This window comes from Schistocerca nitens, chromosome 3, assembly GCF_023898315.1.
Source record: "Schistocerca nitens isolate TAMUIC-IGC-003100 chromosome 3, iqSchNite1.1, whole genome shotgun sequence".
Classification (NCBI taxonomy): Eukaryota; Metazoa; Arthropoda; class Insecta; order Orthoptera; family Acrididae; genus Schistocerca; species Schistocerca nitens.
Genome location: NC_064616.1, coordinates 714852160 through 714865929, shown reverse-complemented (window position 1 = coordinate 714865929; position 13770 = coordinate 714852160). Strand labels below are relative to the sequence as shown.

Below are 13770 nucleotides of genomic sequence, written 5' to 3'. Positions count from 1 at the left end.
CCTGCCTGCTGGCAGGAGGCTGTCATTGGCAGGCACAGACGGTAAATCTGGTGCACTGTGGCACCAAGTGCTGCAGGCTGGACTTAGTTTGGAGGTGGCTGACACAACCTGGTCTCAAACAAATGGCTGCAGCTGGTGGTGCCCAGCCATCCCATCGTCTGGTGTAGCCGTGGTGTTGTGGTAGTACTGCTGGGCTCCTAATTCCACAGTTATTTATACTGCTCCATAGCATGAGAGTTGATTAAAAATCATTACAGCTGTAATGCCTGATTAAGAAATATGAATGAATTTAATAATGAAATTATGTGGCACGATAATGATTTTAGTTTATTTGTTTAATTTGTAGTAGTAAAACCTCATTTACAGTGGCCTTCACATTTGTGGTTGCATAATTAATTAGTCTTAGAAATATGTGTGGTCTCCTGTCAAAGCTGCACACAGCTCTGCCCTCCCTACCCTGCACTGTGATAATGGAAGGGAGGGGGTACAGTGCTCACTACTTGCATGCTTAAGCTAGCTTTCTACTGGTGGAGCATGTTGAATGCGGAGTGCTGACGTAGAATATGCAACAGGTCTACTAAAGAGACTGCCTAGACTACACTTGTCCATCCTTCTCTGGAGTGCTGGTGTACTGTAGGATTGGCGAAAGACATTGAGAAAGTGCACAGAAGGACAGTTCATTTCTTATCATGAAATAGCAGAAAGAATGTAATGGATGTGATACATGAGTTGGGGTCACAATCGTTAAAACAAAGATGGTTTTTGTTTGGTTGAGATGTTTTCATGACACTGAAATCAACAACTTTCTCCACCGAATGCAAAAATATCTTGCTAGCACCCACCTACATAGGGCAAAATGATCATCATAATAAAATACGATAAAAAGGAACCTGCATGGAAAGATTTAGGTGCTGATTTTTCTTGTGCACTGTTTGTGGGTGAAACAGTAGAGTAATAGTCTGAAGATGATTCGATGAACCTTCTCCCAGGCATTAATTGTGAGTTGCAGAGTTGTCCTGTAGATGAGAAATTAGTAGTGAATACTGCCACCAGGTGCAGTAATCTCAGAAAGATGGTAGGTTCTTTGCTGGAACAGTGATTATGTGCAAATCTGTGGAAACAGGCAGTGGTACTTGACAGATTATTGTTTGAAGCAGTATGTTGCTTTATTTTAGTGTAAGCCTGCATTCACTTAGTAGTCCACTGAAAAGTGATTCCTTTCTTCTATAACCTGTGTGACATGGGAATGATTGATGGCACATGTAAATTGAAATTTGCAAAATACTTGATTGTGAATAAGGATTGCAGCACTTTGAGATTCCTTCATCTGGAAAACTTGTCAATGATAGCTAGAGTAAGACATGTTAATCTAATGCCATCCTTGTTTAGGATGTTCCTAGAAAGACGTCACCACAGTTCTTCATCCTGTAATCTTTATACAACGTGCAAAAATTGACAAAGTGTTCTTGGTGAGTAGAAGCTGTGGTATTGTCTTCTAAATAATTAACATAGGATGAAACTGACAGCAGTATCTGCCCCAAATAACGTTAGAGTATCGTAAGGGCCCTTACAAAGCCAAAAGTCATTCTCTTATATGATAGAGTCTGAATTAAGTGTTAAATACCAAAATATCATAAATTTTTACTAAGCTTTGTTAGGTTTTTTTTTTTTTTTTTTTTTTTTTTTTTTTTTTTTTTTAGTGGCGTTGTGCATGCTACTGTAGTTCTTGGAGAGCAAGGGGTTTCTTCAATCTGGAAGTGGGGTTGCAGAGCAGGATGATCTTGCAGATGGAGGAGAGTCAGAGCAAGGGGGCTTGGTCCTATGTTATATAGTTTTGCAGAACTATGTCAGTAAGGGCTATGTGGAAGGATGGGTTGCACCTGGATATGAGTAATTTGTCAGGCCATTTTGGAGAATTCCCTGAGGTAGGTGACAATGCAGGAACAGTATGTGGAATTGGGTTCTGCCTACAGATTGAGAAACTTAACCATATTGGTACATGTGGAAGGAGCAAGGATCCATGGCATAGTTTAAAACATAGGTAAAACATGCGAAAAAATCTTAACAACTTAAGAATTTTTGAATGATGAAACCAATTTAAGTATAGTAAAAAATCAAGCTGGACAAAATAATATTAGATGACTGCAGTTCACTTTGATCCCTAACCAAATTCCCTTCAACTGAGAGTAAATATGAAAAAAATTACTTGGAATGTATATTCGTTTTTCAATAACAGACACACAACAACTATTAATATTCAATACTGTTGAGAGTACAGCCTGTTTTTTTAACTCAGGAGGTTTCCAGGAAATTGAATGTTTCAAACTGATTCCATATACTCAAATAATTGTGGGATCAAGTACATTTAATGTTGAAATATACTTAACGTATTATGCAATTTTCTATGCCACTGATTATTCAATAACCTCTTTATGTTTCAAAAATTAATACCAGAACAACAAGTTCCATCTAGCAGTTCACAGTGCGAGAGTATGTTGTGGAACCTCAGTATGCTTAGCCATGATTTTGCCACAAATGCCTGTAATTCTTTCAACTATCCTCTTGTTTTCAGTGGTGGTTGGACCACATATCAAGTACACTTGGCCATTGAGATTAAATGAAATTATGTGCTTGTCATACAATTGGTGAATTACTTCGGCCAGTTTTGGGGCACTATGAAAACTGTATCGTTTTGATTTTAAGCTGTGCATAGTTTTTGAACTTTCATTCAAAGAATTCACAGCAACATATCAGGCATATGTTAGTTTTCATTGACTCATTATTTATTTATTCATCTGTAGAACAGTTTACAGTGTATGGATGTTGTCAAATGTTTGTACAGTATTTCTTATTAAAATAAACAAGTCTCTTACTGTATTGATAGCTCCAATACTTAGTCCTATTTTTCTAATCATTTCATAAATTGTTGCATAGAACAATGTTCATGAACATTAAGTTACTATTTATAGTTATTTTAAATGTTAATTTACAATATAATAGTTACTATTTAGTAATTACTTTTTTTAGCCTTTGGCTAGAGGTGTGGGAATAATTTATGTCTTTTATTTCTTGTGGCAGTCTGTTGTACAATTTTTACAATTTTATTCCATTGTATAATACACTATTTTGAGTTTTTGACCTGTTTCGTATGTTTAGTTACACAGTCTCTGGATTTGGTTCCATGGTCGTGTATTGTGCTGTTTCTGGTGTACAGATTAAGATTTTTTCCATATATATGTTGTGTGTGATAGATGTATTCACACAGGTCTGTGAGAATTTCTAACATTTTTTAATAATCCTTTACAGTGTGCCCTGTTACTACTATTCATGCAGGTCTTTTCTGTTTCTTGAAAATAGCCTGTATGTTCGCAGCACATTCCTCAGAACATTATCCTGTAACTGAGGATTGAATGTGTCTCTCCAAAGTAGGCTATTTTAAGGCATGAAATATTGTGCACCAGTGCGAGAATACCCAGGGCATAATGTGGTGAGGATAACCTCTTTGCCAAAATTCTCGAGTGTTCTGTCCATTTCGATGGGCAGTTGACATTCATTCCCAAGACTTTGGTATCAGCTACACAATATAGTACATCATTGCTGACTGTCAGTGTAGTATCATTGGGATTTTTATTTAGTCAGGAGTTTATGCAGTTTGTGTTTTCCACATTTAAAGTTACTCTATTCTTTAATGACCAGTTGTGGGTGTCTCTGAGAGTTTAATTGAATTTTTTCTGCTAACTGTGTTGAATTTTTGTATGTAATCACTACAGTGCTGTCACTGCAGTTATAAAAATCCTATTGAGGAGGGGGAGGGGGGGGGATCATACTATTCTTTGGTATCATACTGAACATCATAGTGTATTTGCAGTTTAAGGGATACTTGTAAGGGTCATAGTCACTGTACTGTGATTGTCAATGAAAATTCTGTGTATTCATGCATCTATGAAACTAGAAATAATCTTAATATGACAACCACTTACTTTAATGCCATTAGTGTTCTTTTTAACCTTAACTGAAAGCTGGTTGTGCCACTCTTTATACTACGTACCTTCTTTATGGTGAAAATCCTGCGCAATCTATATTTGTTTGAATGGAAGTTCTGCTTATGAAGTATTCTTTGCATACGTCGTTACCCATCTGCATTGTTGATGCAAGTTGACAACTGAACATAGATTTTCTGGTTGATTGTGACTTTTGCAACACTGACATTTTCCACAGTCAGGCTTTATCCTGTTAAAGGCAGAACCCATATCTTCAAAACTCTGAGCAATTGTTATAATAATAAATTAGTGAAACCAGCTTATGGTACACTGGCCTGTAAGAATGGTGCAATTTTGTTTTATTGGTGATCACACAATCACCACTATTTTCAAGTGCTTTCATAGCAAATACTCATTCCAACTGTATGGCAATGAGTACTAAATTATGTTACTTCTGTTCCAAAGAACTATTGCAGCTTCAGTTTTGTAACATCCAGTTCAAAAATTTCCCATTTCTCGTGCTATCCATATAGCAACAGCATCATTTTAGTTAATATTCGTTATTTATTTACTGTTGTGTACCATTAGTTGTACATTGAAATGAATCCCAGCTGTAATCAAGTAGTTTCATAATTAATGTCACAACCAAATCCTTTAATGTATAAAATATTAGACAGTGCTTTCTTCCTCTAGTGTTACACTAACAAATCCTCTTAAACACAAAAAATTAATCATTGATGGATTGTTAAACTCTGAGGTAAATAAAGGAATTCTCCAGAACTCTTCTACAATACCATCACTGTAACATCCCACGCTCGTGACAGAGCAGGTTGGCACAGTGGATCAGACAATGGACTCACATTTGAGAGGACAGTGGTTCAAATCCTCATCTGGAAATATGCATTTAATTTACCCATGCTTTGCCTAAGTCAACTACGGTAAATGCTTTCTTTCGAAAAGATATTGTCGATTTCCTCAGCCATCCTTCCCAGTGTGTACCTGTGTTCTGTCTATAATGATATTATCAGTGGCACATAAACTCTAATCTTCCTTGGTTCCTTCCTTCCTTTCTTCCCTCCCTTTGAATTGAAGTAACATGGCAGTTGTAAAGAGTCTTGTAAGAACTAAATTTATTTTATGCATAGTGTTGTTCTGTAAGATATAAGCAACATTCCTCAAATTATATGTATTCTGAGAATGGTGGTTTACAGTGAGCACACCAGGCAACTTGACCAATGCCGGCTGGATATTAGTTGATTACAGCCAGGATCTGACATATAGTTGTTTTTGTGGTGCCAGTCTCAAGCATTCTTCAAAGTAGTTCAATCAAAGAAGTAGTGATATCAATTCAGCAATACTTTAAGTAATTTCTATATATTTTTGATTTTTTCTAAAGCTTCCATATGCAGTGCTAATGTTTTATTCATATTCTTGCCATGTGTTTCTTTTGTTGAATCTAGATTACCTTATCACTCGTCATCTGTATGAAGATTCACGTCAACATTCTCCGGGTGCTTTGACTGACCTACGCTCAGCTCTTGTGAATAATACAATATTTGCATCACTTGCTGTTCGTTATGGCTTTCACAAATTCTTCCGTCACTTATCACCAGGATTAAATGAGGTTGTTGATAGATTTGTTCGTATTCAAGAGGAAAATGGACATACAATTAGTGAAGAGGTAGTGATAATTGTGCTTTGATAATTCTATGTTAAATTGTTGGATACTCTGGTGAGATATTTATATGCCTATTTTTTTTAATTCAGTACTATTTAATTGAAGAAGAAGAATGTGAAGAAGCTGAAGATGTTGAAGTCCCAAAAGCACTGGGAGATGTTTTTGAGTCAGTTGCTGGAGCGATCTTTCTGGATAGCAACATGTCTCTCGATGCTGTTTGGAGAGTGTACTATCGGATGATGAAATCAGAAATAGGTATTTGACACAGCTATAATTTTATGTCTTAGTTAGCATATCAGGTACTAGATTCATGGGAATGACAAAGATTCATAGTGCTTTGAAATTGTATATGATTTGGTATACATTCTTGGTAATTAGCGTAAAAAGATGATTCACTGATTTTTTTGTGTGTGTGTGTGTGTGTGTGTGTGTGTGTGTGTGTGTGTGTGTGTGAATTTGTGACACCCTTTGTCTTTGTGACAGCCTTCACTCTTGAAAACATACATGGCATTAGTGGCTAAAGCTTTCCACAGCCCATTATTATGAAATCACATATAACTTTTAACTTTTGTAGTCTCTTATGAAGTCTACTTGACGTGGACTGGTATAATAAAGAATTAAGATATTCTCTGTACAATTAAGATGGCAAGGAATAGGTGGAAAACACTAGAAGAAGGGACAAGGTTCTAAGACATATATTACAACTTAAAGGAATAACTTTTATGATACTGGTAGCAGCCATAGAGGGCAAAAATTGTAGGGGAAGACAGAGATTGGCATATGTACAACAAAAAATTGGAGATGTTTGATGTAAGTGTTTCTCTGAGATAAAGGATAGGAAATCATGAGGACTGTGCCAGAGCGATCGATAAAAGTATGCAATGCAAAATATTCAGCCTCTGAACATGTTACTTTGTTACTCATACACTCTTGTTTCGTAATTACTTCTACAGAAACCATATAGTGGGAACTACAAGACTGTTGTGCTGAGGGAAACATAGTGATACCCCAAAATGTTACTCCATGGTGAGCTGGCAATAACTGTTTGCAATGTGATATGTGCCTGGCATTAAGACTTTTATGCAGAGCAACATGAGATGGAAGAAACAAAGTCAGTGGTTCTACTCTGACATTCTGCGCATGTGACAGAGTTAGTATAGAACAACTTTCTGGGCCTCAACCAATAATAAAAACAGAAAGATTAAATGCAGACAGTTAAGTCATTCTCCAAGGAAACAACAAACTGGAACATGTATTGAACTTTATGCAATATGTACTACTGAAGAGAGTAGAAGGACATATAGAAAGCACAACTGGTGTCTATCAAGTTGGATTTAGGATGGGAAGAGAATACTTGGAATAGACATTACCCTAAAAACAAATGATAGAGCATAGGGTCTTGAAGAATAAAACTACAGTAGTAAACGTTGTGGACATCATGAAAGTGTATGACTCCACTGACACAGAGACTCTTGGAAGGATCATAAAGAACAGAGGACTATACTGGTAGACGAAAACTGATAATGGAAATTCTCTGAGGCACAAAGTCAAGATTAAGATTCAGATGAGCACTGTCAGAAGAGTCTGAGATAAAGACCAGTGTTAAACAAGGAGAAGGAGTGTCACCAATTTTGTTCAACGTAGTGCTGGTTGAAGTGACCAGACATTGGAGAACAATGAACAATGAAAGGAAATAAATAAAAGATGCATGTGGGGAACAAAAAGGGCAATAGGGCTCAAGTGGACTGCCTTGCCTTTGCATACGATACAGCAGTAGTGAAACAGAAGAAGGTGCAAAGAAACAGCTTGACACTCTAAGCAATGTAGCCAGTGGAATGGAAGCAAGGATTTACTACAGCAAGACAAAGACACTGAATACCACTGGGGATTGAAAAAACTCCAGAAGGCATTGTGCAAAATGTGGACAAAGTGAAATACCTTAGAGGATACAAAATGGGGAGAAACAGGAGCAATGAGCAAATGATAGAGTGGCTGAAAAAGATGAGGTCACCTTTCTGCATGACCAGAGATGTATATGCAATAAAAAAAATATATCTACAGATGTGAATATGAGACACTACAAAGCCATGGTGAGGAATGCAGGACTATATGCAGCTGGGATGGTAAAACTAGGAAGTTAAGGTGCAGGACAACTAGAGAAAGTATTGGGCCCTGAAAGAGGTGATGAGACATGGATATAAAAACCTAGGGAAGAAATGTACTGGAATATGTGCACATCATCAAGACAAATCAGACTGAAGGGGACAGGGTTTGTGGGACATCTGATCAGTATGAGTATGGATAGAATAACAAAAAGAGTGTGCGAAACAATGGAGAGAACAAGAGGAAAGACAGGTATCAAGTGGTTTATTGAACTCAGGAAGGATTGGCCAGAATTGGGGCTCAAGGTAGAAGGGAAGCAAAATTGGAGAAGCAAGTACACTCCAACCAACATGTCGTAGATCAAAGACAGGGAAGTATACAGTAAAGGATAGAATGACACCACTGGAGCAGACAAAAGAAGAGGACAGTGAAGATCTTTCAAGAAGAGTGAGAGAAAAGAAGAAAATTAAATCAATGAAGGGGCTACCCCTAGTGTTACAGAGGTTATAATGAAGAAGAAGAAGAAGAAGAAGAAGAAGAATTGCAGATCGAACTAACAAAATAAATGATCCTTCACAGATAATAAAGATATGTGAAGGGAGGCTCTAGTATCATTGAAGAGTACATCTGTGTTGAATATAAAATGATGACTGAAGAGACATGGAAACTTACAGGTTTTGGATTTTAGAGTGCAGAATTTTTGCTCATATGTGCTTGTCCATTATGCAGCAACTGCAGGGGACTCCCCAACACCCCTATATATGCACAGCTCACTACTTTTAAAATGTAAATCCCTCTTAGAGACAACACAATTGACCTCCTCTTTGCAGAAACCTTTCATCCTAGTTACAGGACCTAGTATCATTTCCAAGTCATCAAAAATATAAAAGTGAGTTTGGCTTTGAAACTGATGTTGAACTTTTTCTTAACCAAATCCCCAATAGTTTCAAAATGTGTAGACAATAATTTTCATGCAGATGAATAATCTCATACAGTCTCATTCAGTAATATTTATCACTTATGCTTTCATCAGTTTCTGCACTTTGATTTCATAGTGTTGCATGTTGAGTGTGGGCTCATGCTTGAGAAATTTCCCAAAGAGTAAACCCTTGCAGTTTAATAACTAATCTGATCATGAGTTTTCTTCAATCAGTTTGGTTCATTTTTGGATTATATTTGTTGTTATTCCCAAGAATAAATCATAGCAGCAGGTGTTGTCCTTGATGATGATTAATGACAAAAATTAGTACCATTCCATGTGATACCATTGCAGGTGGTTGAGAGATACAGCTGGTGTAGGTTTTTGTTCCCAGACCAAATTTTCATCAGTAGTTCACATAGTCATCAACACTGGTGCACATTGAATTATGTCTTACATTGACAAATATGTGAAATTTCACTACTGTGTCCCATCAATGTTCCCAAGTTTGCAATAACCTAATTGGACATAATGACAAACAGGGCATTCTTTAACTTTATATCATAGTTTTCATTGTCATTCATTAATTTGGGACTCATTTCTGCAAGTCCAGTTGTGTGTGTTTAATTCCATGTCATTGGATCCTATTTCATAACATTCTAAGCTACAGATGACATTAGAACTTTAGTAGCAATTTATGTATATTATTTACAGAGCAATTCAGCACTAATGTACCAAAATCACCAATCAGAGAACTTCTTGAACTGGAGCCAGAAACAGCAAAATTTGGGTGAGTTTCATCATAACTAATCATTATCTAGGATAGTAATTTACTGAGGAGGAAAAATTAATGAAACTAATTTTTTATTTAAGGAAACCAGAGAAACTGGCCGATGGCCGTCGTGTGCGTGTCTCAGTGGAAGTTTTTGGAAAAGGAATTTTTAAAGGAATTGGTCGTAATTACCGAATTGCCAAATGTACTGCAGCAAAATGTGCCTTGAAGCAACTTAAAAAGAAAGGATTACTTTCTAAAAAGTTATGAAGTATGTTAGAGCATCATTCTATTAATTTGTTTTCTCAGCCAAGAGACTTCCAGCAAATTAATCAAGGAGTCTCTGTAGTGTTACAGTTTACTTACTGTTAAGCAGTATACCGTTTGTAAGTTTTCTTTAGTTATATTATTATTATTATTATTATTATTATTATTATTTTCCAATGAAAACCTGGAGTTTACAATTTTGCTTTCTGCATTTTCCTCCACTATCTGCTTTAGATGTTCATAAATGGCATGTTTCCACTTGAGTTTTGTCACTATTCTCAGATTTATGTTGGAATTTCCTCCTTTTGATTGACATTATTTTTATTGATAAAACTAAATTTGGGTGGTGTGGAAAGAACAGTGTTGTCCAAATAATTTGGAAATTACGGACATATGTAAAGAATTGTCATAGCCAATAAACAAGGTAACAGTTGCAGGCACTACTCTAATCTGTGCTACAACAGGAAAAAGGCCTTTTGAACCAGCATTTGAAGTAGTTTGAAAGGAATCATCATATAAATCTAACATTATGGACACATGCAGTGGACAGACTTCATTGGGAGAATTTAGAAGGTACAGTTGGTTCTCTTATTTATGGCCTGCATGATTGGGTTTAAAGTCACTTGTCCCAATCACCAGTTCCCAAGTGCTCACTTCCTAAATGATGTCACTTCTGTTATACTTACTCATGTGAACCATTCATAAAAACACAAAAATCACTGATTAGTGCAACAGATCCATCACATGTACTGTTACTGAAGCCCTAATTTTGCATTTAACTGCCTACACAAGCAATTCCTACGGTAACAAAAGCTCCATCACTCCAGGTGAATTACAATTCCAAGAAGTAAACCACCACAAGCAAAGAATAATAATCTTTCTCCAAAACATTTATCAAGCTTTAAATGAAAAGTAATTGCAATGTATTTTAATAAATGGAAAAATAAATCACTGCAGAGTCACTCCAGTCCACTAAGTTTTTAAAAGAAAGACAGTGAATTGCTGGAATTAATCCTTCACATTTATTCTGAGAACACTTATACAATTATTGTACCTTGTAATCTCTAACTGTTTGAAAGTGAAATTCAATTTCTGGCATTGTCTGTTAGGCTGGCCTGGTGCATGTAAATGAGTATGTCAGTTGCGAATGGACACAGTGCAAAGACTCACTCTAATACATTCATATGTTGTTCTTAATTCTGCAGAAAATATCAGTAGATGGTTTGTGTAGCACCACGTGCTCCTCGATTGTTTTGTGCCTCCGAGTTGGTCAGCCAGCTACTGTATTCCCCAGTACATGGTGTTGCATGGCATCTTGTACCCTCTTTAATGTTGACATGAAACATATGTTTCCCAAGCATTAATGAAAGGATTTTTCCACATTTGTCACCTCTCTTCCATCAACTGCCAAACATTTTCAGTGCAACCATCTGGCATTATTACTTTACAAGTGTAAATAAAAAATACACATGTACGGTCAATATAGTGTGCCTGTTATTATTGTATGAGTAAACCAGCTGTGAATGAAACTTCTGTAAAGACTATTATTTACTGTAGTTTTAAATGGATGTGTAGATATAATCATGATAGATAAAACTTCTTTGGTGACCTTAGTCAAGAAAATTATGAAATTTCTGTACAAAAACTGGAAATGAAAGTCAAAGCACTTACTTTCATTTCAGTCTTTAATAACTGTCTATTTTTCTTTCATTTCTATTTAATATTGGACTCATTAGAAAACTAAAAAATATCCATTATTTACTCTCTCTTTAGTGTATCATTCACAAATTTAATAGAAAAGTAGCAAATCCTACGCAAAAAGCAGTCCTCTTCAACTTGTTGTAAAAAAGTGGTTTGTGTCATGTAGATGTGGATTTTGCTTTTACAGGCCACTTTGTTGTGGCTAAATGGCTTGAGGTTGCAAGTTCTGTTCCAGTCACAGGTGGAATGTCTGGAAAGAGACTGCATGTCATGTGTTTCTGTGCATATTGACTTACACATGCTCTGTTACCATTATAGTTACAAGTGAGTTATTACAGATTTTCTTTTTCACACATTTTGACTGCTAATTTTGTACTGGTACTTTTAATTTAATATTAATTTTTGATTCAAATACCAGTCTTTCTACTCAAGTGCAGTAATTAAGTGTATTGAACATTTTTAATGAAAACAAGTTGACTAAATAAATTACTCTTGTCTGTATTCTGCATCATCATTCAGGTGATCTTTGAAACTAATTAAAAGAACTGCAGCACAAAGTCTTTCTCTCTCATTCATTTCACTGTTCAGTTGCTGCATTACATTCATCTCTTTTTTTCTCTTTGCATTAAAAGAGATGCTAACACTGTGTAGGAGCCCCCCCCCCCTCCCACAAAAAAAAAAATCATTTGATCCCCCACTACAACCCTCTCTTCTTCTCCCCACCCCACTCTCCCCATAAAATGAATAATATGACACACATCTTTGTGAAAGATATGTAGTACTACTATCGGATGGGTGTTACTGGTCTAATCATGTGTTCTTCTGAACCTCTTGCTGATTTACGTGACATGCTGTGCATTAACAAACAGTTGCAGATGATATATTTTTGTCTGTATAAAATTCTGAATTAATTTTTAGTTTTTATTGTATTTACATTCTGTACATTAAAAAATGTAAAATCCAGGTTTCATTGTATGCTAGTTGTTTTTATTATTGCTACTGATACAAAACTATAACTGTTACAGTCCTTAAAGTGGCTTTAATGTTTTGATATTTGTCTTTCAATCACTGTTAAATAATTCTGGCTTTACTTGTGTGTAAATGACATTATGAGTAAATTATACTATTCCAGAGAGAACCAGTATTATTTACTGTGTTTCTTATATGAACAACCATGTTAAGCTGTGATTTCTATGTGAGTTACTGTGTTTTCTTTTTACAAACACACAGAATTTACAACTGTATAAAGAAATTACAATTTTTGTGTGTGTAAAAGTCAATTGAGATATACTTAAATTAGTATTAGCAGTAGTGTGGGGCTATTTCTTGCAATATTGGCTGAGGAAAATAACACACACTACTACCACGTGTATTAATGTTTGTTGCACCTGTGTAAATTAAATTAGTAGCACCATTTCCAAGTAACTTTGTACACTGAAGTTACAAGCCATATTTTAAATGTACATATGATATGCATACAGTGAGCTGTATTATAGTTTTATTTCTTATGTTGTCTTTTATTGTGTACTTACAAATTGATATAACTTTTAAACAAAAGGTCTTTGTATATTTTTGCTGTGAATAGTTGCCATACTTCTTGGCAGCATTGTTTGTGCACTTCAGTCAGTTATGACAAAGAACAATATTGATTAAATTATGGTTTATCTATATTTAAGTGTAAATTCTTTTAATCCTGATACAATTATTTGATTACTGTCAACAGAAACTGCTATGTAGAGCAATTTATTTTATGCGTTTGACAGCAGTAAGACTTAAATTGTGTATGTACGTATGCACATACAAAAGGAAATAGTTTGACTCTTGTTTTATTATGTTTTGCATGATTCTTACATGACTGCCTGTTTTATTACCTATTCTATAGTTGTAAGCATATTTATTATTGTTGATATGTAAAAGTTTTGTAAGCTACTTCTTACACCGCACTAAGAGCAAATGAATGATTGTTTATTGGACTCCACTTATTTTGTAGCAACTATTTTGTTGACATGACAGATACTAGAGTTAAATTTTAGTACCTGCATCACTGTCCACCAAATATCAGATCATTGAAAAGTTTACCATTCCTGTCTCATAGAACAATTTGTTACTGTTATTATTATTATTATTATTTTATTATTATTATTAATCATTTTAACTATTTTCATGATCCTTATTGTTATCTCTCATAATGGTGGTAATGGTGATTGTGACAATCTTAATCTTAATGTTGATGCATTTGTTACTGCTGCTGCCATTGTTATTGATGTTCAAACTTGTCGTTGCTGATCGTAGTTTATTCTTAGCACATGGCTCTGTCTTCCCCAACAAGAAAAGAAAGAAGCAATGTAAA

At 35.4% G+C, this 13770-nt stretch overlaps 1 protein-coding gene across 1 annotated transcript in view; it reads left to right on the top strand.

Annotated features, from left to right (window-relative positions):
• LOC126249733 (endoribonuclease Dcr-1-like) overlaps nt 1–9795 on the top strand; it is a 284524-nt gene extending 274729 nt beyond the window's left edge. Inside the window, exons 23-26 of the mRNA XM_049951411.1 lie at nt 5441–5661; nt 5748–5913; nt 9395–9470; nt 9554–9795. Of these exons, the coding sequence (XP_049807368.1) occupies nt 5441–5661; nt 5748–5913; nt 9395–9470; nt 9554–9722 (632 nt within the window). The 3' untranslated portion in view covers nt 9723–9795. The remainder of the gene's footprint in view (nt 1–5440; nt 5662–5747; nt 5914–9394; nt 9471–9553) is intronic.
• The last annotated feature ends 3975 nt before the right edge of the window (nt 9796–13770 follow it).